Here is a 25,991-nt window from a genome sequence, read left to right on the forward strand (position 1 = left end):
GGAAGATGCCAGGGTGAAACGTGAAGAAAAACAGTTCTCCCAGGCTTTTCCCACAGCCTTTGACCAGCAGCATCTTATACAACCATACAAGAATAAGTCCCCTTGGAAAGGAGAGTGTTTTGTTGTCAGGAGGAGGCTGAATGGAAGCTCAGTTCTCACAGTCCATTAGCATACTCCAGTTTCTTTTCCAACTTGACTGGGCAGGCAGCGCTGCCCTCTCCTGGCTCACAATAGAATGTGAATTACATTAAAGAAGGAGGGCGTGAGCTGAAATAACAGCTGTGCTGAATATCAAATGGCAGAGGACACTGGGAACCATTGGCTGGATGAAAAAATCAAATCTGTATAAAAATATATAGGCTGGACTAAGAACTGAACGTGTTCAATTAGCAGTAAACACAACTTTTACCTAAGATTGATGCTAGAGGTACGGACCCGTACCCGTAGCATCTGTACTAGAGATACGGATATAGGGCATATATGACATATACATTGCCATTGTTTCATGTCGTGATTTTGTTTGTATGTATACAGCTGTTATATAACTTTAACCATGACATAGATCTACTGAAATACATCTTATACTCTATTATAAACCTTTCTACACCGTGGCGATCTCATTCATCTTTATTACTTTTTAAATAGATTCTAAGACATGTTTGTCCAAACTGTATTAACCTATCCTATATTTGTCTTGAATGTACTCTGATCATTAACATCTTTCAATAGTAGTAACTCACGGCAGTATAAAAATTTGTTGTGGAACTTCAATGTCCATATAAGTAGCTGCTTTTACAGCAGATCTTACCAGACTGATCGTTCATCATGCGAATGGCTTTAGCTTTGGCCAACTCAAGTGCCGTGACCCATCTCTGCCGCTCCACTTCTGTGCTAGCCTTCAGATGGTAGGTGCGGCCGCCACTGCTCAAGACAATATTGCAGGCATCTTCAGTGTCAATGTGTGCTGTGGCCAAGTTTATTGTCCCACGACATGTATGGGCCATCTCTGCCTGCGTCCTGCAACAAAATACCATGCAGAGAAAGTTTAAGACATTGATCTTGGACATGAGTTCAATGTCATCAAAAAACAATCCAATCAAAAACATACTGTAGCAAATCATTCATATCATTCGGCAAGGTTGCAGGTTGAACAGTGCACTAGACATCTTATGAACACTCAGCACAAGCAGGGAGGTAAAGACGGACAGAGAACTGCCAGAGTAATCAAGTCTGACAGCCAAGCAACTGTGGAACTACCTGATCACGTCACTGAGCACATCCATTCATGAAACCTAAAACTGCATTGGCTAAGGTAAAACAAATGAGATAGTTTGAACTTCTAATTCTCTTAACACAACCTGCCTGTCCGGCTGTGAGTGTGTTGAACTGTGGGTGTCTGGGTAGCCTCCACTAAGGCCAACTGTTGCACATTCAGTGGCCACAGTAGTCTAGATAACAAGGCCATTGTCTGGCTCCAAGCCTCTGTAGTGAACACAACCAAACAATGAATAACAGCGTGAACAAAGACAGAACAGAGTGTGAGAGGTGGTAAAAAAAAGAGAGAGAGTGATAGTACGGAGACAGAGCCAAAGCAGCAGGGCAAGAGATTAGAACAAAGAGCAAAGAGAACAGAGTGCTGTGTCTATGCATATATGCACTGTGTAAGTCTTTGACAACAGTATATACTGCATATTCTGTGTATCCGTTTCAATTTCAGTGAATTAGGGGCTGCATAACAGAAATGAAAATGTACATCTTCTAAAACAAATATAGAAGAATCTACCGTTTAGTCGGTCTACACCATGACAAGTTTCTAAATAAGTCTCATGTTACTACAACTAATTTGATTAAATGCAGAAGAAGAAACTGAAGAGAAACATTGCAGTTTGAATTCTTTGGTGAAAAGCAGGCTGTCTGACATTTTGTCACGGTCAGGCAAGCTAAGCTGCAGGGCAGGGATGAACCATCATGTCCCTTAGAGAGCGAGTCCTCAGTCTAGCCACAGACTGCTGATTTTGCTGATTAACAGCTGCAACCAGAGAGCAGCAACTAATCAGTTAAATCATATGCTCCACTCACTCCGCTGATGTGCAGAGGTTGTTTCAAATGAAACAAACATATCCTCAGCCCTCCATGTTACATGTTTGCCCATCCATACCCTTGGAAACAGCCCTTTGGAAGCATGCAGCCATGCAGTCATGTGAATTTATTTGTGGATGCTAACATCCATTCATCAATCCTCAGTAGGCCCTCACTGCCACAAGCAGCTGGCTCTCAGCAGCACTAAGCTCTTCATCAGCTCCAGTCTCAGCTGACACTAACAAGGTGGTTGCCACCTTATTAAGTCAGGGGTTGAAGTGCATTTGTACGTTCTGCCAGGCAGCGACTTCCCTCACATTGCTTCTACAGGCTGAAGTCAAGTCTTGTTATAATGCCAATCCAGAACAAGTGCTTCAGTGTACCGCTCCTCTGCTGGCACTTGGTGCACATCAGTTGCGCAGACAACACCGCACTGGGGCCATGCGAAGCAGAGAGGAGGGCGGGCAGGGATCCTCAGCAGCCCAGTTTTTTAGCCCAGGCGAGCTCAGCTGTAGAGTCCTGGATGTAAATGGGTCACCAAACTGAATGTGCTGCTGATGAGTAAGACGATATCCACGCTGATCGTTTCTGCCTTATGGGGAGGCGAGGCCATGCAAAGGCCATGAAATTATACAGTCAAGAAAACTACAAAAGCTGGAAAAGAGAGATAAGCACTACAGGGGCATTACGACACTAGAAGAGGAGGAGGAAAAGGTGAGTGGGGGCAGCTGGGGGCATTACAGGGGGGTCCTGCATGTTACGCTGAGCCAGGAGAGAATTGCAGTGCTTTACCTGTCAGTCCCCTGTGCACACATCCTCATAAAACACAAATCCACCGATCTGGAGCATGTAATGACAGAACAACAACCAGTGAACAACACACATCAGATGTGCCATACGCATGAAGAGACATACACAAACAAGCAGAGGGAAAAGAACTCAGTACCCAGGGCATGAGAATGTAGATAGGTTTGCTGTGGCTGTGGGCTGTAATATCACAAGACATGGAGGGAGTGTGCCAGAGAAACCCTGATGAACGTGCAGTGCTGAAGACAGAAAAGAAACATAAGACAAGAAAACCAAAGCAATGATACTGCAGCATGGACAGCATGACATGACCTGGTGAAAGACTGAAACAGTGAGATGTCGAGAACGTGGACGGACTCCCTGCTCTCTTTGACATCACTCTGCTACTCTCACCTTCCACATTAAAACACAACGACCACCTAGACAGGCACCGAGCCACTTTAACACAAGACCAAAGAGGAGCCCATTAGCAAGATTAGATCACAGCAGCCACATCTCTTGCTCCAGTCACTCTGCTGATGTGCCAGGCTAGCAAACAGGATTCAGGCCAGGCTCTACCCCCCAGCTGGGCCCAAGGTTGGCTAGCTCACCGCTCTCCCTCCCCGCCTCCCTGCACCCAGCAGCTGAGTGTGCAAGCAGCAGCACCACCATAACCTGACTCTCCACAGGGACACAGACGGTGCCGAACCCCCAGTGAGCACTTAAATTGATACTATCTGGTTACTGTCGTGCAGCTCAGAAGGAAACGTGGAAGGCTGAGTCTACTATGAAAGACAAGGCTGGATTCAATGATACAGCAGCTCCAATAGCACTCAAAGCTTTAATGCCTTGTAATCTTCCCCAACACACAAAGCCGGATTTACTTTAAGAGGTGCATAAGTAGCGCTGAGAGTATTAAAACTGGGAGGAAAAGTCAATTAAGAAATTAAAAAGTAAGGAAATTCAGTGCGAGAGAGGGAGAACAGAGACCTCGTCATATGTCCATACAGCACAATGCTTAGCCCAGTTTAAGCTAAATACGACGAGACACAGCGCTGATGTGGAATAAAAGACAGCCTGACTTGCAGTATCAGAGCCAAAAGTAATCAATAACAAATGCAATGCTGAATCTCTATGAAACTCATTACAATTTAACAGGCGCAAGTGCTGAGTGTGTCAGTCCGTTCAAAGCATTGATTAAGGTCCACCACTGGATTCTCAGCTCCAGGTTAAAGAACTTAGCCTTTCTTTACTTAAACAATAGCAGGCCTCAGGAATGAAAGCGATCCCTCAGGTTATTGACCAGTCCTCTAACTCGAGAGGCAGTCACTATTGATTTGCCAAGAAATATAAAGCGGCCTCTTAAAAAGGGAAAACAAATGTTGGACACTGCAAATTGCGAACTGATTAATGCCTGCTGGACTTCATCTTGAGTTGTTCGAGTGTTAAAATACATCCTCTCATGACAGCCTTTAATGTGCTAGAAAATGTTTATCTTGTGTCTTTTTACTAAATCATATCAAACCTTTTAAAAAAGGGGCGCTTACAAGTAACCTTCAATACCAGCACGAAAGCAGCAATTGTAATCCTAAGTACTAATAAAATAATGAGATGCAATTGTGGTTATAATTACAGTTTTTCGATTCGCCTCATAAAATTGCAGGACAAAGACAGAACGAAAATGTGCTGCAGAAAATGTACATCTGAGACGCAACAATTATCGCTCGACATACAATGAAGACACATCAATTAACGTGTTGTCACATTTGTCTGGCTGCTTCCCTTTTCACTCCGCTCACAATGGAAGTGCAGACCATCGACAAGAGACGCCGCCACACAAAGGAACACAAAGCCTGAAGTCAGACACGCACAATGTGGTCTGCCAGGAAGACATCAGCGGAGGGGACAACTCGTGCGCCTTACTGCCTCCGTGCTCAGATGTCGACAGGCTACCTTTACTCCAGGGACGCCAGTCACCTCACAACATAATGGACTATTAATAGGGCAGAGGCAACAGGCATCTTTCCTTTCACCACGAGCCCAGGCAGGAGTGGTGCTCTGGCCACCGTACCCTTCTGTCAAATGACACACTGTTGACAACAAAAGACAGTCAGGCTGCTTGAGAGATGGTGGCAAGACTGTAGCATGGCATGTAATGGGCTGACATAGGTTTTGATCAGATTTCTGGAAACATGATCAGAGAAGAATGTTCTCATTTCAGTCTGGAAAATTGCTTTGCGTTTATGACCGTTGGAGCTGCAAGGAAGCATGGCGATAGCATGAAAAAAGCATTAAAACTGAAACCTCTATATTGACAAGAATGATGACATTTGAAAAGACAATTATCCATAAGTCATCAGCTTGTTGTCACATTATTTTATCACTGCAAGCGATTACAGTTTGAACTGACACATTAAGCAAGAAATTAGAAGGTTTTTTTTTTTAAAGTATTACTGATTTGTGAAGGAATTTAATCTACACAGACACAGTCTTGACTTCCAGCAGAGGAAGGTTAACTTCACACGGCACACCTTCATTCTGCTGCGCACCATTTAATTAGGAAAACTGGGTCAGTCAGGCTGCACAACTGTTGCAGCAAATACTCTGTCTCTCCATTCATGTGGTGCAAATCTTAGTTGTGTTCATTCACTTGATATTCTAGTTAATATGAACATTTTGGCTGTTAATGTAATAGTCTTCAAAATGAAATCTAACTTGTTTAAACTTCACCAAGGCCAGAGTGACCTAGAAGGTGATAAAGCAGAGAGTTTCAGTGTTTACAAAAGCATTCAAGTGGTAGCAAACAAACTGGTTAAACATGCATGAACTAAGCAAAGAAAGAATGAAACTTTTGTGAGGCAAAATATTATCAGCTCAAGGTCCGCTTATCAGCTTTTTTCAAAACTTCAAACCAGATCTTACCATCTTTGTCAGCAAATGAAGCCCGGTCAGGTGAAAAATCTGAACATGTCAGACCTTGAACTCACTTTGCCTCACAGATTGTTCCCAAAGTCAAGAAAAATTCACTTGCAAGCAAGTTGGTATTAACACTAAACCGACAGTAAATGAGTAGTAACAGTTTGGATTTCTCTCAGACATTCAAGTTGTCCTTATGACCTTTGAGGATACAACATGCAGGACTCCTCTGAGCTGAGCAATAAACAGCTTTCTGACATGCTTTATGGTCCATTCATTGTTTCCACGTTGTGCCTGAACACCCACACCTGCAGGAAACATGACTCCTTTGCAAGAAGCACCTGAGCCACAGGTGTTGAGCTGTCGTAGAGCTAACTCCAGCTCACATCGAGCAACTGTGTGATCGGAGTGAAGACAGCAAGACAATGATAGCGAGCATCTCTTGCTACGTATCTCCTTACAGTGATCCTCCCGAGCAGCTTGGCTCAGTAACATGAGCAAATGCGATGAATGGACGCACTTGGAAAAGTAATAAAAGCGGTAAACATTTCAAACAGTGACATTGACACAGAGAGCAGTAATTGGGAGTTATTTAGAATATGTTAAAATACCAGTACATGATGTCGTGTTAGTGACAGAGGAGCAGACAGCTGGATCTTCAGCCTCCTGACAAGAACGATGCAAGCTCCTGACAGGAGGCTAACGGACTAGCTTAGTTTGCTAGCTGACGTCGGTGTCTGTTTTTAATTCAATTTCTGACATTTTATTGAGTTAATTTAAAAGACATGTTGCTGTACGTGTCTCTCTGTATGTTCCTGTCTTTCCGTGACACACAGTGAGTTAAAGTGAACCGTTTTGTCGCCGTCAGCTCGCAGTAAACAGCTGACTCTGTCCATTTGACAGCTAGCTTTAGCCTGCTGCTAGCCAGCTGAGCAGCCAGCTGTAAAGATGCGCCGACACACTAATGTGACTCTGTGCGTCCGAGCAGCGTTTATTCCGGGAACAACACCCAGCACGTCTGCGATATTTACCTGTAATACGACAGCAGGCCGTTGCTGAGGACGAACCATCTCCGCTGGTAGCCTTTCAGATAGTTGGTCCATTTAAAAAGCCAGCCTTTGTAAGTATCCGACCCCGGAGCCGGGGCCGCGGCAGAGGCGGACGCCGAGCCCTTCCCTTGCTCGCTCATCCTCCGCTCCGCCGCACGCCGAAGGGTGCAGGATAAACCGGGGCCAGCGGAGACAGGGACACTACCCCACCGGGACTACCGGGGCGAGGGAGGGACGTCGGCACCGGCGAATGAGTGCTTGACGGAGGAGGGTCCGGTGTGAGGGGGCGAGAGGAACCACCGTGAACCCCGTTCACATGACGCTGGAATGGACACGGGAGGAAGGACGAGAAATGTTGCCAAGACACTTTGCTGATGCAGACTGCAGAGGATCCAGAGAACAGAGCTGCGCTGGGTAGAAGGGAAACTACTCACATGGTGTCCTTCTCATGTGATAAACCTGTCGTTAAACTGACAGAGATTTTCGCGGAGACTGTGGCAAACAGTTTGAGGCAGCAGTGGGAGCAGGGAGCGGCCGCTGAGCTGCTCTGTCCTGCGGTGTGGAGCGGCTGGATGACCGCTCTATCAGCTCCGGTCTATGATCCAGACCTGCACCACGTGATGCTGTTATTTAAACATTCCTAAACATTTGACATGCGGTTCTGATGCTGGTTCAGACCCGCTGCTGCTCAGGTGAGAGGGTGGGCGCAGGTCAGACCCTCTTCACAGCACACATTTGGAAATATGACAGCAAGAACAGCATGTTTTTATTATTCATGGCTGCTATTCTTTATGTTGCTTCACTGCCATGAGCCCAGCTGAGATAATCATTAATGTTTTTAATGAAAAGTGTGCATTTATTAACTTTCAAGTTGCAGACAGACACGCTCGGTGATAACAGGTGGCGGTAAATGTCTGCCATCCTTTCACTTGTTAAGAAGTTTATTTAACTGTTCAGAGTCACATTAGTGGTCAAATGAACTACATGACTAATGCCTGAAAGTCTGCAACTGGCCCCCAGAGCCACTACTTCCTCTCTGATAGGTTCCTGCTTGATCATCACATCTTAAAGCTCTGTTTTGCTGGGTCATCTTGTGTCAAATTGTGATTTAAAAAAAACAACAACATTATTTTAGTTAATTGCATGCATGCATGTTGCATATTCTGTGAAAAAATGTTTTAAGTTAAAATTACCAACAACTGACTGACAGATAGTTTGAATTTGGAGGCACAGTCAGGAGATGTGGGGTCACATTAAAGGTCAAATGCACCACATGACCAGTGTCTGAAAGTTTGCAGTCATCCTCAGAGCCACTACCTACAGTTTCCTGCAACATTTCCAAATCTTAAGGCTCTGTCTTGTCAAAATGTAGATTTTTAAGTTCATTATTTTAGCATACGTCTTGCATACATGTTGCATTTTGCATAAAAATTGGAGGCAAATGTAAGGAAGTCTTGGGTCACATTAGGGCTCAGATGAACTACATGACCAATGCCTGAAAGTCTGCAACTGGCCCCAGAGCCACTACTTACTCCCTGATAGGTTCCTGCTTGATTACCACATCTTAACGCTTTGTTTTGCTGGGTCATCTTGTGTCAAATTTTGATTAAAAATATATATGCAAAAGTTCCTTATTTTAGTTAATTGTATGCATTCATGTTGCACATTCTCACAAAGTGTTGTAGATCAAAATGACCACATACTGTCTGACACTTAGTTGGGAATTTGGAGGCACTGTAAGGAAATCTGGGGTCACATTAGGGGTCAAATGAATCCCCAATAGTCAATACCGATGTGCAAAAGAAAAACTGGCCCCAGAGCCACTGCATGCAGGTTTTTTGCAATATCACATCTTTAGGCTCTGTTTTATCAGGGGCATCTTGTCATTTTTATTGTTTGTTTTAAAATGTCATTATTTTAGTTTACAACATGCTACATGGCTCATAGTCCCAAATAGAAATGAGATAAATCAAAATGACTGCAAACTGACTGAAATTTAATTGGGAAATTAGTGGTAGTGTGAGAAAATGGGATCACAACAGGGATCGCATGAACTACATGACCAATGAGTGAAAGTTTGCCACCAACCCCAGAGCCAGCTGTGGTTTCCTGCTTTATCACAAAATCTTTAGGTTCTGTTCCTTTGAGGGCATCTTGTGTCAAAATGTAAGTTTTCTTTACTTACTAATTTTAGTATCTATCATGCTTGCATGCTTCACATTCCCCCCAAAAATGTTATTAATCAAAATCAACACAAACTCACTGACACATATTTTGGAATTTGCAAGTGACAGCATACATGCAAATGCATAGATCCACCAGCAGCCAGACATCAGTTTACACTTGCAAAACAGCATATTGGTCAGTGCAGAGATAATTACTCAATTATTTACTTAATTTATACATTATAGTCACTATCACAGTGCCACCTGAAATTAAAGTCTGTGTAAACATGGGGGAGGTCATTAGATGATCATCTCATTTTTGTAGCACACAGGTAAAGCAGAAATGCAACAACTGGAAGGTGTTTGTGTTCAGTTGTCTGCCTCTGATCTGGCTCCTGATAACATTACTTTACCACAAGATGGCAATGTTGTCAAAAAGGTTCTGAAGCTGCCACACATGACTGAGAAGTGACCACAGAGGTTGCTGTTCTCAAATGCATTTAATAATTCATTATGTGTCAAAATAAGTAAAATTACTCACAGTACCAACACCATAAAAATAAATACATAAGTAATGTTTCTGATAAAAAACTGTAGCCCTTTTTATTTGAAAATGCGCCCACAAACAAACCGATGAGAACTCATGCTACACACATTTGCTTTCTAGTGTATCTCTGCTACATATTTCTCTTTTCTTTTTTTTTTGAAAACTAGAAAACAAACAAAACAGGGAAACTAACACAGCCATCTGTCCTGACTGAAGAGTTCACCACTACATCGTGGAGAGAATCATGAGCTTGTGCTCTCACATGTCGGTTAAAAACGACCACATTCACGCCACTCAGCTGCTCATTACAGTGTCAGTAAAACCATGTATTACAAAAATTAAACACAATATCACATTTTCACATCAGTGCAATTAAACCCTGACCCGTTGGCTCTACCAACAAAAGCATGCAATTCAATTACTCTATGGATCACTCTTATATACAATAAGTCTGCTTACTTTCAGTGCAGCCATATTCACAAAGTACCTACCTTGGCCTAATCAAATGAAAAAGCAACTGTTAATCTCACAACATTACCAATTAAATAGTATTCAGATATTGGTATGAAAGCTATATTAATGATCCATTTGTGTCTGTGAAGCTCTGCTGTCTAACTTGTGCAGGATAACTTGAGCGTTAGAGGATTACATCTTTTGCATGTGAGGCATTTTTAATATAACATTGTGGTACATATAGTCAGTCAGGACTTCCCTGTGGGAGTTTATTGCTCCTTTCTAATCCAAAGCTTCAACATCCATCTCTTATCTTGCTGTGTCTGTCCTTTTCTTGCCTGAATGTCAGCAATCAAACCTGTATTTCTCCATCTCCCTCACTTGCTCTCCCTCTCTCACACACATATACACACACTTACACATAGACACACAAACAACCACAATGCATGTGCAGGTTCTCGTTTCAGGCTCTGCAACCTCCTGCAGGTCCCCAGTTCCCTGGATTTAATGTATTCATCAGAAACAGACACTGAGTGAGGGGAGGGAGCAGATTAAAGTCCTACGGTACATCATGATAAGGGACTGCAGTATTTTCTGCTGCAAGACAACCTTAAAACACCCTTCCTCTGAACAAACTGCTTCTACCCTAGGCCAAATTTGTAACGGGAACAGGGGAAGGAAAAAAAAACGCAGGCTACTTCTCTGAATCTAAAGTAAGACACCACCTAATCATATCTATCTATGTACATTTTGAGATAATCTTTACTGCTATCCTTAATACTCTTTACTATTCCATGACCATTTCCTTTCATACCGTTAAGTAAATCCAAATATGTCAAGTATGAGCTTCTGATGTTGACGTTACTGAATGTGACAAATTCAAAAGGAAGACTAGATGATATTGCTGTCTCTCCGTTTTGAGTCTCATGAACACAGCTTCCATCCTGTCAGGCCCAGCTGCAGACACGCTGCTGTGTTACAGTATTTTCGGAAGCACAGCCTTAAATGTTTGACTGTCTAGTCGATGTGATAAAAAATAACTGTGCTATGATAATTTTATTGTTTTTATATATACCTGCTTTCTCTTCTACCTCCTTCCGTGTTTCTACACAGCTGGCAGAATTTGACTAGGAAGTGGTTGGATGACCATGTGTGAAGTTTTAGTGTCTTATACAGCGCAAGAGTCGAATAAACCTCATTATGAAAAATCAGCTCAGTAAAGCAGGAGGCCACGGGGTATTTTTCCAGCCATTTAGATAAAAAGTCCTTTTCCTCCACTGCCACTCCACCTCTCCTTAGGGTTGAGAGGGGTGGAGGGAGTTCTCAGGGTCACATGATGGTGCAGCGATTCCTCTGTAGCGCCCCCTGCAGCCGGATGGAGGTGTGGTTCTGGCGCATGCCTCGTGCCACAGCAATGCCCAGCAGCTCCTTGAAGAGCAGGACGACATGCCAGTTAAACTTGGCAGAGCACTCCACATAACCGCACTTCCAGGTCTTCTTCACCAGGACAGACACCGCCCTGCGAGGCATGAAGCGCTGCCGCTGCAGGTCCCTCTTGTTGCCCACCACCAGAATTGGCACCTCGCTGCTGCTTCCTTCCCTGCAGGGGCATGTGAGTGGAAAAGGTTAATTTTGAAAAAGCACAGTTGGCGTGGTGGTGCATGTCACAGTGGCTGCCTGCGTGGAGTTTTTCCTTCCTCCTGAGGTGTGTGGGGGCGGACTGGAGGATTAGAACTCACAGGCTCAAGGGTCCTCCCACCACCACACTCTGCAGTGACTGGTTTACAGCAACATCAAGTGTGAAAATGTATGGTAAGCCTGAGGTACTGTAGGAATACATTTGTGATTCACGACTTGTGTTTATACAGCTTAGTCCTACAGCGCTGATGGAAAACATGCAGGACGGCCTCATCGTGTCCAGCCATTTCCAATCACATCAGATTGGTGGTGGTTTAGAAATCCAATCTGACACCAAAACGAGGCCACTACTGCAATGTGGAGAACACACTGAATTGGATTATATAAATAGGATTTCTAACAATTAAATACATTTTTACTGCCTTGACTGGAGCAAAATCCGCTCAATTAATATAAAAAATAATAAGATTAGGATATGTATTATTTTTAAAAAATGATGGTAAGTCAGACTAAATTCACCAAGGCCTGCAAAGTCAGATATATTATGAAACGTGAGGATGCAGTGATGTGTGTAAGCCCAAGACATCTTCTGACTTGCTGAGCTGTGTCAGCTGAGGCAAGGTAGAGGTATAAATTGTTAAAGCTGCAGCGTTAACAATTTATCTGCTCCTCTTATAGTGAATGAAGGTTTCCTTTTGTTGCATTGTGTATCATCCTGTGACAAGTGCTTGCATACATACGCAGATTTGCATGGCTGCCTCGACAGATGGACAGATAACTCGACCCAGGGAGAGACGTTTAGAGGGGGAGAGATACAGTACCATTTTTAAGCCACAAGGCAAAGTTTCTTAAGAGCTGGAGTTGAAAACCGAATCACAGCATTCATCTTTCTCTTCTCCTTTTCACAGTTTGTGCTCACATAACAGACCTAAAAAATACCTCCTGGCGTTTTTGCTCCGGCTCGAGTGTTGCTGCACAGTGAATTGTACTGTATGAGTGTGTGCATGGTTGTGTTTGTGAGAACTGGAGGGGTCAGTGTGCAGAAGTGATGGAGGGACACAACGCTGTCATAAGCCTCACTGAACTGAGGGTGGGTTTCACGGTAGAAGGCTGAAAAATAGGGCAGAAAAATAAGGTTGTCCTGGTTGCGAGAAGATTTCTGTAGCGTTCCAACCCAACACCTACAGTGGGAAAACCCCTCTGAAACCAAACCTCCATTATTCATGATTTCACTTCATAGGCTGTGCAGTATCTTTTCCTTTTCTCCTCTATAGCATGATGTCAGACCTTTGTCCTGTGATTGCACATTTCTGCCGTGTTCTATTTCCCCTGCATTCACCCTTCCTCCCTTAGCAGCCTCTGGTGATTGGTTTCTGTCTTGGGCCTTAAACATTCGTGCTGTCCCATTAGGAGCTGCAAGAAAGTGGGGATGAAATGTGCAGCTTGGCCATGTACAACACAACAAACAAATGTAGTCGCTCATTGTACCTTTCTGTATGTAAATATATGCGGGCATGCCAGTAGTGAGGATAGAGCAGGTGACGCTTTTTCATTGGTCTTTTAGTTCAGTCCTTTTAGCTCATATATCGATATTTATGGCATGTTAACTCCCTCTGGCAGTCAAGCCTCCTGCCTTTTAATGCTGTGCTCTGTCTAATAAAAGCAGAAATATCACAAAAGTAATCTTTAAATCACTAGTGACGTCTCAGGCGGCTCTCATGCATCAATGCCAGAACCAAAAGTCATTACGAAACTGTCAAGAAGCGGGGAGGAGTGGGCTGAATTAGAAGATGCCACCACAAGCAGGCTAAATATCACTGTCACGAATCATGTAATTGTACGGCTTTATGGCAAGCTGTGAAATTGCATGCTGTCTCCAGACAGGTGACAGGGCATCCTCATTAGAAATCACCAGCGAGGAACAAGCTGTGCATCAGCGGCTGTGGATTCAGTAAATTTCTGTTGTCCGTACCTGTGCTCTACTATCTGCTGTCTGATCATTTTGACATATTCAAAGCTCTCCACGCAGCAGATGTCGTACACCAGGATGTAAGCGTTGGCATTGCGGACGCCTCTGCAACGTAAATCCAACCACTCCTAAAGGACAGAGAGAAAAATATTAATATACAAACAAAGAAGAGCAGCCTAGAGATGTCTTATTCAGCTCAATGGATGGCAAGGTCTGTCCGTCGGTTTACTGAATTTCTAACATATTTGCTTTATGCGTTGGAACAAAACTTTATACAGACTTTCAAGGCTCTTAAACAATGCACCCTAATGGCTTTGTTCAGAGTTTGACATTTTGTCTAATGCCATTATGAGGCTGTAGTTATGAGTCTCATCAACTTGTGAATAGATTATTGTGAAATTGGGAGCAGACATTGATGTTCCCCTCAGGCCAAATTAAAATGACTTGTAGCTTCATCGTGACTCAGAATCTTAATCTGGCTCGTGACAAATTACCTTTGAAACTAACGGCACTCATCAGCCTCAGTTGTACTTTGTATTTCGTGACACTTGGCTCATGTTAATGTGCTCACATGCTAAAAGAAGACTGCAAACACTGGAAATATTGCCTTCTGAACGTCATCATCTGTGCTTGAATTTCCACTATGAGCATGTTAGAGCGCTGATGTTATCCATTCACTGTGCATCAAGGCACCGAATGAGTCGTGTGTTACTGTAATTATTCTAAAGCACTTTGGCTCGGTGTCACAGTTTGTTTGCCTCTGCTGTGAAAAAGTGCAGCGAGCGGCTCGAACAAAGTCATAAAGCGAGTTGACCACCCAGCAGAAAGCTCTGCACAGTCTCCCGGCAACACATGTTGAAGGACACTGACAGGGGTTGGAGACAAGCAAACGCTCGGCCTTCTGTCAGCTGAATGAAAGACACACATACTGTTGTTTAACTTCTGTTGCGGCCCGGCTGATCTTTGTGATGCAGAACACATGCAGCGTGGCAAACACCAACATTTGTTTGATGATAGTGAGCTTCAAAGTGTAATTAAAGCACATAGCACAAGTGGGTACATTTGCGCCTTACTGGGGGACATTTGGTTCAATAGAAACGCGGTGACCCATTCTTCTATTCATGCTGTGTTTCCCACAAGCTCACACCGGCCCGCCGCCGCCTCTAACAGCACGCAGCAATTTATAAACATTTGATCTGATAAAAGCGAGAGACAGGAGAATAGAATGGGAACTTCAGGGGGATGGTGAAGAAGAGGTGATGAGGGAGGGAAATGAGCAGACAGACGCTGGCCAGAGAGAATGTGGAAAAGATGAAAAAGGCAGCAGCAGATGCAGTGATGAGCTGACAGGGTGTCAACATAACCTCTGGTGCTCCCACACACCACTAATGACTGGTCTGGAGTCTCTGAGACCGTCACGCTCAGCTCAGCTCAGTTTAAAGCAGTTCAATTCAGTTTAAAGTCCTGCTCCGGTCATTGATTAAATCCCTAAAAAGTCATCTCTATGTATCAAAATTACACATTCAGAAGCTTGTCCAGGAAAATAATCCCTTCCTGCATTAAAATTATTTAGATATCGCATCACTGCTTCCTCTATAACGTGCAGATCTATGAAGCCTCTTTCTACAGCCATGCCTCCACTGCTTGCTGTAACTCAGCAGCTCACCTGCCTACTATGAAGCTGCCCAGTTGTAATTTTGGAGTATTTCAGTCATATATGGTTGAACTAGAAACCAATTTTGATGAAGAACAATGACAGAGAAAGTCTCACCCTGCAAGTCGATAGGATTGCTTCCTGAGATTTGTGAGATCTGAAACCCCAGAAATCTGAATCCATGTTTTTGAAACTGTCATCGATATACTGCAGTTTCAAAGTAGAAGTGCTTAATCATAGTGTTTTAACTGCTTATTTTACTTTTGATATATCTTCCTGCATACACGAAGCATCATATGGTCATGTTGACGAAAAAAATACGTGATTTTCACTTTGTGTTTTTTTTATCTTTATCAGTGGAAACTGAAGGGTGCAACAAACAACACTGCAATACTGATTTTATCTGCAATGTATAAACTACTGTATACAGCAGCACACTGGAGATATATAAAGCTTGGATGATATCTTGTTTTTATCACAGAGGATCTTGAACTAGTAGTTTAACATTTTGAGAAGTACTTTTGTGACTGAGAATTAAATGAGAAGAAAAGCCTTCCTCTTGCTCCACATGTTTCAAGGGCTTTGGATTGCTCTTAAAAGTCTTAATATTTTATCTATTTATATTAGTTGAAGTGAAGTTATCGGTCTTACAAATTCCTGTCCTGTCCTGTTTTACCTTGTTTTGTAGTATTTTATGGGAATACAAATGATTTTCTCTGCTCCTGCCTATCTGATAACATGTGCAGCACATTGCTCAACTTGCGCTGTAAAAACAAACTGGATGTAATTAAATTTTCATACGTGTACACTACATGAAGCTGAGACTTAGGCTAAACACTGAAAGCAGGAGGTAGCCTGGCTCTTCTCTAAAGGTAACAAAATCTGCCTTCCAGCACCATCAGCATTCACTATATATGTATATATATTCAGATCTGTGTATGGAGAATTGTTTTGGTGGAACATTTGTACACAGGGAGGCGAGCGCTGTCATTAAAATGGTAAAAACGTAGCTTGCAGAAGGGAAGAGGAAGCCGTGCGAAACGTGCGGCCAGTGGCACCTCACAGCTGCAGTCAACATCTGGTGACTACCAAGAGGTTGCCAGGCAACCAGCAATATGTTTGGGAATTTGAACTCGTCACACGCTTGCCAAGTACGAGCATATTCCCATAATATCAAACTACTCCTTCAGTTTATCATTAATATAGTCAACTTCCAGGTGTTTATCAACTAACTAATATATGTATTTAACTTTGTGTCTAAAATTGCATTTGTGTCTAATTTCTGAGCACTTTTTTAAAAACGGTTTGCGCAATAAATTTTAAACAATTCGGACACAGTTGTCATTCCATACCTGACCTCCATCTCTGCTGAAGCATTTCATTTTGTCATATGCTGTCATGATTTTAAAGTTCTTTTGCTCGATACATTTGATGTATTCTGACTGATGCACCTGAACCTCAGGCACAGATGATTTGGCCTCTTTGGAGCTCTCTGTTTGTTGTACCCTGCTGCTTTGAAAACTCAGATATCAAAGTGCTGATTGTCAGACCTCCTTTGATTTCCATGCTCCTAATTAGCATGCAGGCTAATATGACCCTCATGTGCAGCAGTAATTGATTTGCTACAATGTAAAAGTCATTTTCCGTGCGGTGTTTACATTATTTTTTCTACCTCCTGCAACAGCTTGTGCAACTCGAAATAGAAATGTGAAAAATGCAATTACACCGCTGTAAAGGCTGGGGGAAAATATGCATTTCAAATTAACATATTGTTCAGCCAATCTGTGCAATGGAGATCAACCGATAATTTGAGAGGAGGGGAGGCTAAGGGAACAATGCCTTTTAATGATAATGCCAACACGCTGAGAGGTGAGGAATAATTGGCTGCCATTTGAAATGGGGTATTTGTGTGTCGACAGGAAGTATCAGCCACACATATCAGCAGGAAGATAATGAGGCCAATCAGGCGTGGAGACAAACATGGGGCAAGTAGATCACTGATATCAAAAGCGAAAGAGTAAGGAAGAGACTGTGTTGTGAAAACTGGCACATGTTTGTTGTTTTCTGTGTTCTTTTCAGCAAGCTTTTAGCAACAGGTTATAGAATATCTGATTTGGGATTTTTTTTATTTATGATTTGTCTTCACCAAAACAATTTAAATTCAAGTTGTGTCCAGTTTGCTAGACAAACAGGACATATCCACCGTCACATCAAAGCATATCATCACCCTCTTTCTGATAACTGAGGCAGCTGACGACGTGAGATTCACACAGTGGCTTCAGTTGCAGCCTCGCATCTCTTGGGCTAAAAATAGCAGCTTGTGTTCTCATCTCATATCTCTTTGTCATCCAAGTCCTGTTTTTAAATGTGGAGGAGGGGCCAGGAGCAGCAACACCACTTCTCCAAACCCAAACAACAGAACACAGGCAAAACCAGAGGAATAAAGACAACGACGGAGCACCGACGCACCGCTGATGAAGCAAATAAATGCAAAATGCATGTGTGGGCATGTTTATTTGTGTGTGCTCGCAGGATGTGAGAGTGTGCTTGTGGGAGCGTGAATGTGAAGTGTGGTGCCACTGTCTGCATCCTCCAGTCGGTCTTCTTAACACGGTGCACAAAAAGAGCATCTTATCCTTCACTCCTCAAGAGCCAAACAGAACATGTTTCCCTGACAACCGCAGCCCATGGTCAGTTTTCAGCGGTCTATGACAAAGCTGTCGTGTCTCCTGATATTAGGGGGAAGCAGCTTAACGGTAATGAGTGGTTGTGACAGATCAATACTGAAGCGCAGGAGGGAGGCCGGTGTAACCTGGTGGGGGAAGGGTGCTGAGCAATTAGAGCTATGTCATATACAGGGCCAGGCGGGCTGATCTGCAATTAAAATCCTTATCGTCCTCTGGGGATGGAAGTCCCACTGCTCAACGATGACCTGTAGCCTGAAAAACCATTATTTATTGCTCTTTTGTGTAATTCAGTTTGTTTGAGATGATATGGAGTGGGTGGTCTGTTGCTGGTTTCTAGCACTTGCACAGAATTAAAAAATGTTCACGGGATCAAGTGTGGCTACTCTTGGGAAATGGAGTCATGAATTGTTGACTTCTGAACTGGCGCTAACAAGGACTTTACACATTTTGAACCAGTTTTAAGAGAATACGTTGACAATTTGGAGCATTCGCTTGTTCAATTCTGCAGGGCGGTTAGATGAGAAGATTGATGTCTTATCTGCAGCCTGTCAAATCTGAAGCTACAGCGCGAAACCACTTAGTTTAGCTCGGTGTAAAGACTGGGAGCTGGGAATAACAGCTTTGTTAGAAATTTTTAAAATCAACTTATCTTTATGGCATCAAATTTGGGTCAAAAGTCGTGCGCAAAACACGTACCCGCTCGAGCGGAAAAAAGTCTCCACAGGCACAAAAAACAGTCTGCACGTGTGGCAATGTCTCCGCCAGGAGCCTCTTACGTGCTTGGGGACATTGCTACTCATCCGTGTATGGTGCCATAATTATCGGTGGAGCTCTGATTTACGCGCGGGGAGAAGACTTTTGACCGTTGGTGGGCGGATACCAGTGCTCGCCACAATCTCCCTATGATTGGCTGCACAGTCGGCTGGAGCCCCTTTGATGCTGTTGCCGCTGTTCTGCAGCTCCGCCGAACACACACAGAGCCCGGATCTCCAACTGCCGGTGGGTGAGTGTCTCCACGTATTTCTGGTTCTAAACGGGAGGTCTCAGTGCTCCATTGCGGGGCTGTCAGCCTTTAGTACAGCAATTAGACATTAGTTAGCTCCATTGCTAACGGCAGTTACCCAGGTGGACTTACCGGAATTGGCCCAGAAGCCCAGCGTGTCTACTCCAGTGATTCTGACAGGGAGTTTAACAGTGATTCTATAATTAGGGGTACATTTCAAGTCCATGGGGTGTAGACACGCTGGGCTTCTGGGCCGATTCTGGTCAGTCCACCTGGGTAACTGCCGTTAGCAATGGAGCTAACTTCGCTGTACTAAAGGCTGACAGCCCCGCAATGGAGCACTGAGACCTCCCGTTTAGAGCCAGAAATACGTGGAGACACTCACCCACCGGCAGTTGGAGAGCTGGGCTCTGACATCATCTCTGCAGGCAGGAGGACAGTTTCGTGAGACACTGGAGGCACGGAGCTTGGTGTGTACACGCGGAGACATTGCCACGCACGCGCAGAGTGTTTTTTGCGCTGTGGAGACTTTTTTCCGCTTGCGCGGGGTACGTGTTTCGCATGCGCGAGAGAGTGTTGCACGCGACTTTTGACCCAAATTTGACGCCATATATCTTCTCTTAACACTTTCATTATTAGCATGACATACCTCTTTTTCCTTTTTTAAATCCACACAAAATACAAAGTGTAAAAAGGTTACATGCGGTGTTACATGTAGTCTTGCACCTTATTAGTATTTTGCTATTGAGACAGAAAATAATGCTCTGGCTTGTCTTTAAACCAGTCACAGTCATCTCATGTGGTGTTAAGCCCAAGATGCAGCAGTGGTGTCCCTGTAAGATAATGAACATTTGCATGCAGGGAGATGAACACTGTCATTATAACGGCTTGTTCACCAAAGGAACCAAGCATAGCTGCTTTAATGCATGATCCATATCTTCTTTAAGCCTTTGATGCGCAGTGTGAGTCAGGAGAAACCCCATTGGATTTGGGTCACTTTTGACCCATGCTGTGCATCAAAGGGTTAAAACTTTTCATTTTCAGTCTGCAGGTTGCTGCTCGTAGATTGTTGTCAGTGTTTCCCATTTGGATATGGTAACAAACAATGGAAAAGGAGATGAGTGAAACGTGTGATGGAAATGGCAGGATTACACCCAGAGTCAACATCAGACTCAGACAACGCACAGTGACAATTTGGTTGTTTGGTTTTTGTTATTTGTTCAGATTTAAAGGTGGTACAAGTCAGATTTCATTACATTTGGACAAACACAGTCACCTACTTATAGCCAATCTACCTATGGTCAGGTGACAATTTAAAGGAAAGACACACATAAAGTGTCTGAGTAAGGTGTTGGGTCCCCTTACGTTGCCAGAACAGCTTCAGAAATGATTCCTGATGGGATGAAGGTGACCGCTCAGAACAACTTTGTATTGATTTGCAGTGATCCTTCCCTGTAAGAGGACAAGTGGACCAGAGTCAGGCAGCAAAATGCTCCCCACAGCGAACAGAACAAGATCCCGCCACTAAAGGGGGGCAAGCATTCAGGGTTTTCCTTTAATTTGTCACCCATGTGTAGCTCTCAGCAAAGAAGGCAAAAAAAAATCCCATTTCATAAAATACAGAATAATTATTTTAATCAGAAGATTTGAATAATGACAGTTTTCACTGAGTAAATGGAAAAAAAATCATTTAAATGTTTGTGAACATTGTAATTAGAAGTTAGCTGTCTAATTGTTATTTCAATTAATTTTAACAGTCACCACCAAAACTTTCAAATCATATCAGATAAAATGGTTTATAAATGTGGTCTGCATGGACACAAACACATTTTCTAGTGCGTCTGTGACAGCCAAAGTGACACAATGCGCGACATGAAAAGCAATCATTTCCATGCTGTTATCACAGAAAGTATTGACAGAGATAACTGAGGAAAATGTCCAGAGAGAGAGCGCAGAAAAGGGAGAGGGAGCATTTTGTGTGGGAGGAAGTCATGGAGATGCATTATGGCAAGAAAGACAAAAAATAAAAAAAAGAACAAGGAAAATCATGTTGAATCCTGTCAAGCTTAAATCCATCTGTCATCACATCGTATTGACACACTGTGACAGATGCTCTCTAAATGCAATACTATCAGCAACAGACAGGCATACCACAAAGCAAACAAATCATTAAACCATCGCAGAAAAATAATAGAAATCTTGCCTTGTCTTCCAGCACTGGGAAGGATAAAAATGGCTGTCTGTGTGGTTGAAATGGGGTCACAAGTAGCCTTCCAGAACATTACTGCTCTTCTTTTAAATATAATCTGAACTGATGAGAAATTGCCAAGCTGCATCAGAACGGAGGCGTACTGACTCACTCCATTCTGCAGCTTATTCATCACAAATTTTACAGGGCATTATAAAGCCTCTTCTGGTTCCCCCTGAACACCCGGTGTCCATTAGGCTCCGTGCAAACTTTTCTAATTGACTGCAGCGATTTCCTCCTCTCTCCTTTGTTGGGCTTTTATTCCCAGCAGTGTTTCGAACGGGGAGCTGCACTTTAATTCAATTTGCTGCGTATAGCAAGAAAATCTCTATCTGGGTTCTTTGTATCGGCAGTGCTCGCGGCTCATTACCTCCTCTGCCCCTGACCCAGGCTGCATTTCTCTGGTAAATACAGGGGAGGGCTTTGACTCAAAAACAGCCCCATCAGTGTGTCACCACAGTGGATAGAGGACATCAGCAGACAAAGCAGCAGAATGGGCTTCAGAGCAAGGAGGACATGACCGGAGCAGGGAATGAAAAGCCCTGCAGGGTCGCTCCTCTGCAAATGACTGACCATAAATCTGTTTGATAGAAATGTTGTGGCTGCACTCAGGTAATTGTTTTCTTCCTCTGTATATGATCAGCGACCCTCTCCCTGCACCACCACTCTGACATGGCACAAAATGTTCGCCCAGCGTGCTACAATGCGACATTAAAGCTGCTTTCTCGTGAAGCTCAACCTTTGGGACGCACACACTCATGAGACGCATCCTGCCTTATTCCTGCTTTCTGCTCACACCTGCCAGCTGGTTCCCTAATGGGGGTTAAGCACCATTTAGCAGAAAAAAAAAGAAGAAACTCAATGTCTTTACAGATGGTCTCTATGGGCAGGAAACAATGAAGCACTCTGCAGACCTCTTAACATCTACTAATAAAATGTTTAATCTAGCAGAGGAGCCTGTGTGTAATTCTGACAGGAAGATCGCTCCGATCCCTCCACCTGCCTGTCAGATGTTTTCTGTGTTAACGCCAGGCTTTCTAGAGCGCACAGCGAACCAACACTTTGGGAGGCCTCTCGTTCAAGCTGCTCTTTTGTTGTCTCCTTCTTGGCCCGATCTCATTTTCTCCACAGCATCTCACCAGTACAGATAACTACAGCTGTTCTTGGGAGGACTACCTGTGACAGCGAAGGGGAGAGAAGGAGGGAAATGTTCAACAGGAGCAGCAGACAGCTTGGTGTGGTGACCTTGGAGATCTCTGAGGTGTTGCAGCCTCCACAATGAGGACTGCAGTTAGATACACACCTCAAGTCAGCAGAGGCCTATAATAGAGCATGTTGTGGACCATATGTGCACTAAAATTGTACTTTTCTGTACATTCTGGGCTGGAAAACAGATAAAGGGGATTTTCTCCTAAAGGATAGATTCATGTATTCCAGGGTATCTAGAAACAGTTCTCACATGTTCAAAATACACATTAAAAGACTCTCAATTACTGTAATAGATCCTCCTCTTCCTGCCACCAGTAGATCTCTTCATAATGCAGTTTAAATGTACTGTAAAAGATGGGAGACAAAATCCACACTCCTCATTATGTGCAAAAATGTCATTTACAGGTTATTTAAAGCTAATACAGTTCAGCAAATCAATTGGGTTTCCCCCGAAGTTGCAGATTTTGTAAATTCCTCCCTATACCTCCCCCTTTGTGTTTTCACAGTGGAGGAATGGAAACACAAAGACGGGATTTAGGACTTAAAAGATTACTTTAAGAGAAAAAAAGCTCAGTAAGACTAATTCTGGATGTGGACGCTTCATATTGGCTTTGGCAGAACTTCAAAATATATTTCTCCACAGACTGAGTGCTGTCATCTATCACTCATACTGGAACTGCATTAAGAATGGATCTCTATGGGGGCTATGAGTATGTACAGGAGGAAAAATTACAGCATCTGATAAAGCTTTCAGTGGGTTGTAGGAGAAACTCAAAAAGTGTGAGCCCATCCTTACACTTTTTTTGTCTCCTGAAAAAACTTCAGGAGATGAAAAGCTTCAAGAAATCCCCCTGAAATCACAGATTTTTGATAAGGAAGAAGAAACGGCTTTCTGCAAAGTGATTACAACCTTCGGCATTTGGAGTTACAGTGCATTTTTGCCATGATACTGCAATCAGGTGATGTCTCTCCAACTAATGAGGTGTGGCATCTGACCTGTGGTCTTGAATGAAAGGGCACTCTGTTCTATTTTTAAATAGAGACTTGAACCAGGTGCTGCCTGCAGCAATCGTGCCAGCATTTTCTGCATAGAAGCAGATTCAGCAGAAGCAGCAGCAGAGATAATGTAATCAGCTCATCTGAATATGTCTGACACTGATCACTGCTCCTAGTTTGAAGACATCTTATGATTAATAAACAATATGCAAGTTGCCATTCTCTCCTCGTGAGGGGGTTGAGAAAAGGAGAGAGTTTGCATCGCCAAAGTGAAGCTCTAAAGGCTTTAAGTCAGACGGGTCTCCATAGCAACTAGTAGACTAGGGACATCTGATAGTGATAGAAGAATAAATAAAATGTTGCCTTTGAGAAATGGCAGCTGCTTGTGAAAAAAAAATAACGAGATTCAGGCAATCAGAGCTTGTATAAACCCTCCTCTGGTAAAGTTGACACAGACACATGATACCTGACTGGAGCTGGATGGAAAGGAGGAGATTGGCGGGACGTCCAAAACCTTCAGCTCATACATGTTCCCGTTCAGAATGACGGAGGGTCTGTACACATATCTGGTCCTGGTCGGCGTGTACACCTCCGAGAAATCGTTATAGATGAACTGGCGGATTATAGAAGTTTTGCCCACTCCGGGAGCACCGATCACTGCGATACTCAGCGTCTCCACCATTCCTGGAGCACGACTTCAGCACCATGGACAGCGACGACGACGACGACGACAGATGTGACCGTCCAGGAGCGCAGCTGGATAGCCGCTGGTTTGTACTGCTGCTCTGATGGAATTCAAGTCCACCGCTGCCCACCTTTAACCAGCAGCCACCGAATCACCTCAGCCGGGTTCAACTACGTGCGATGTGGGCGAACAAATAACGAATGATCCACCCGTCGAGCGCCAACGGAGAAACTTTACGCAGCGTGCGGGTTGTCAGAAATAAAGCCCGGGCGCGATCACGCTCGGTTGGGGGGATGTTTTTGTCACCTCTGCGAGCGAACAGAGAAACTCCTGGTTTTCGGGGGACATCCCCAGGTAACCTCGTCCCCGGAGAGGAAGCATCAAAGTCCGCCCTTGCGGTCTCCACATGGGCAGCAATCTCATCCAGGCTAGACTCTGACCTTGTCCAAACGCACAGCAGCTCCGGGTGTCTTCATTGATTATCTCCTCTGCGCCTCTCACTCGTTTCCAGCGATGCACCACCGCCGCGCTCCTCCATCACAGGGACGACGGGCGCACGGACGCGAGGCTCGTAAATAAGATTTCCACGTGTTCTGAAAGGGGATGCGAGCCCATAATCTGCTCGTGTTCGATGTCAGAAAGAGCGATTGGGGTGTGTGATGATTCAGGGGAGAAGAGGCAATCCACACAGCCGACTGACGTGTGTTTTCTGTAAAGGCATCTGGAGTCTATTAACGAGCACTGTGTGTCTGCCGATGGAAAGAGGAGCTCTCCCTCTCCTCCTCCTCCTCTCTCTCTCCCATCACTTGCAGTATCCCCTGCCCTGCTCATCCAATAGGATCATGTCGTGCGCAAGGCGTGTGAAAGCTTGAAGCTCCCATACGCCGCAAAATAGATGGCAAAAGGAAGAGGCCACACACTGTATATCATCTCAGTGTGAGGGTCGTGGAGGAGCCGAGGCGCAAGACTGAGCATCGTATCTGTGAGGTGACTTATTGCCGGACGGGGTCCTCGGGCAGGGCAGGGCCGATGGGTGCCATCAATCACAGCTGGCTGACAGCTGCGCACAATGGACCAGTCTGAGGGATAAACATCACACGGTTTATGGCAGCTGCAGAATAACTCGAGCGGAGCATGTGAAAGTCTTAATAAAGGATAGTTTTAAAGGGTTTTAGGTGAGTTAGAAATGATCAAGAGCTTGATCTTACAGTCGAATGCAGTGGAGAGAATCATTTGTTTTGATTACATTAAATTTCAATCATGTTTAATTATTTATAAACCCATTTATGGTCTGTATTTTATATGGATTGTGCTGATTTTACTCCTTAGTGCAGCTATAAAAAGTAGTTGGTTAAAAAAAATCTGTTTATCTCCGCAGAGGAAGCCAACTCAGATGTTTTGACAATAAAATGAGAGATTTCAGTAATGTCTCCTCTCTGAGTGAGCTTTGAGTCCAAACACTCCACCACAAGAATTAACCCAGACCTGCTGATAATTCACTAATAAACAGATTTTACTCCATCAGATCAAACGTAATGACACAGTGTAAGACATGAATGAAATATTTTTGTAACAATCCTAAGTGTGCAGTTACAATTGTTTAGAAGGGTTGTATTTGCATATATAAGCTACATATTTTAACTTCTTCATTTACAAAAATTCTCTGATTATCTAAAAATAACAAGTGTCAAAGCCAAGAATAAGGAGATTTAAATCCTGAGTCTGTCACCATCTTTAGCTGTAGGGTAGAAATAAAAAAAATGGTATGTTTCCTCTTGTACACACCAGGTTTTCATGAGATTCATGTAAATTTCACCTGTTCAAAGCACAGAAATGAAGCTTCTTCATACCTGTTTTTGTTTTTTGTTCCTCTTCCACAGTGGCAATTTCACATTTAAGTAAATTTG

At 43.7% G+C, this 25,991-nt stretch overlaps 2 protein-coding genes across 4 annotated transcripts in view; both read right to left on the reverse strand.

Moving 5' to 3' along the window:
* osbp2b (oxysterol binding protein 2b) overlaps window positions 1-7,370 on the reverse strand; it is a 63,397-nt gene extending 56,027 nt beyond the window's left edge. For all 3 annotated transcript variants that reach the window (XM_022199028.2, XM_022199019.2, XM_051950434.1), the window contains exons 1-2: window positions 6,813-7,370; window positions 809-1,017 (exon numbers count right to left, since the gene is read on the reverse strand). In XM_022199028.2, coding sequence (XP_022054720.1) covers window positions 809-1,017; window positions 6,813-6,970 — 367 coding nt within the window. In that variant the 5' untranslated portion in view covers window positions 6,971-7,370. The remainder of the gene's footprint in view (window positions 1-808; window positions 1,018-6,812) is intronic.
* A 2,106-nt stretch (window positions 7,371-9,476) lies between these two features.
* Window positions 9,477-25,024, reverse strand: rasl10a (RAS-like, family 10, member A). The gene is made up of 3 exons (XM_022199038.2): window positions 23,866-25,024; window positions 13,606-13,730; window positions 9,477-11,595 (listed from the first exon to the last, which is right to left on the reverse strand). The coding sequence occupies exons 1-3, from the start codon at window positions 24,079-24,081 to the stop codon at window positions 11,325-11,327; spliced, it is 612 nt and encodes a 203-aa protein (XP_022054730.1). The 5' UTR covers window positions 24,082-25,024; the 3' UTR covers window positions 9,477-11,324.
* Between the last annotated feature and the right edge of the window lie 967 nt (window positions 25,025-25,991).

This window comes from Acanthochromis polyacanthus, chromosome 7, assembly GCF_021347895.1.
Source record: "Acanthochromis polyacanthus isolate Apoly-LR-REF ecotype Palm Island chromosome 7, KAUST_Apoly_ChrSc, whole genome shotgun sequence".
NCBI classification, from domain to species: Eukaryota; Metazoa; Chordata; class Actinopteri; family Pomacentridae; genus Acanthochromis; species Acanthochromis polyacanthus.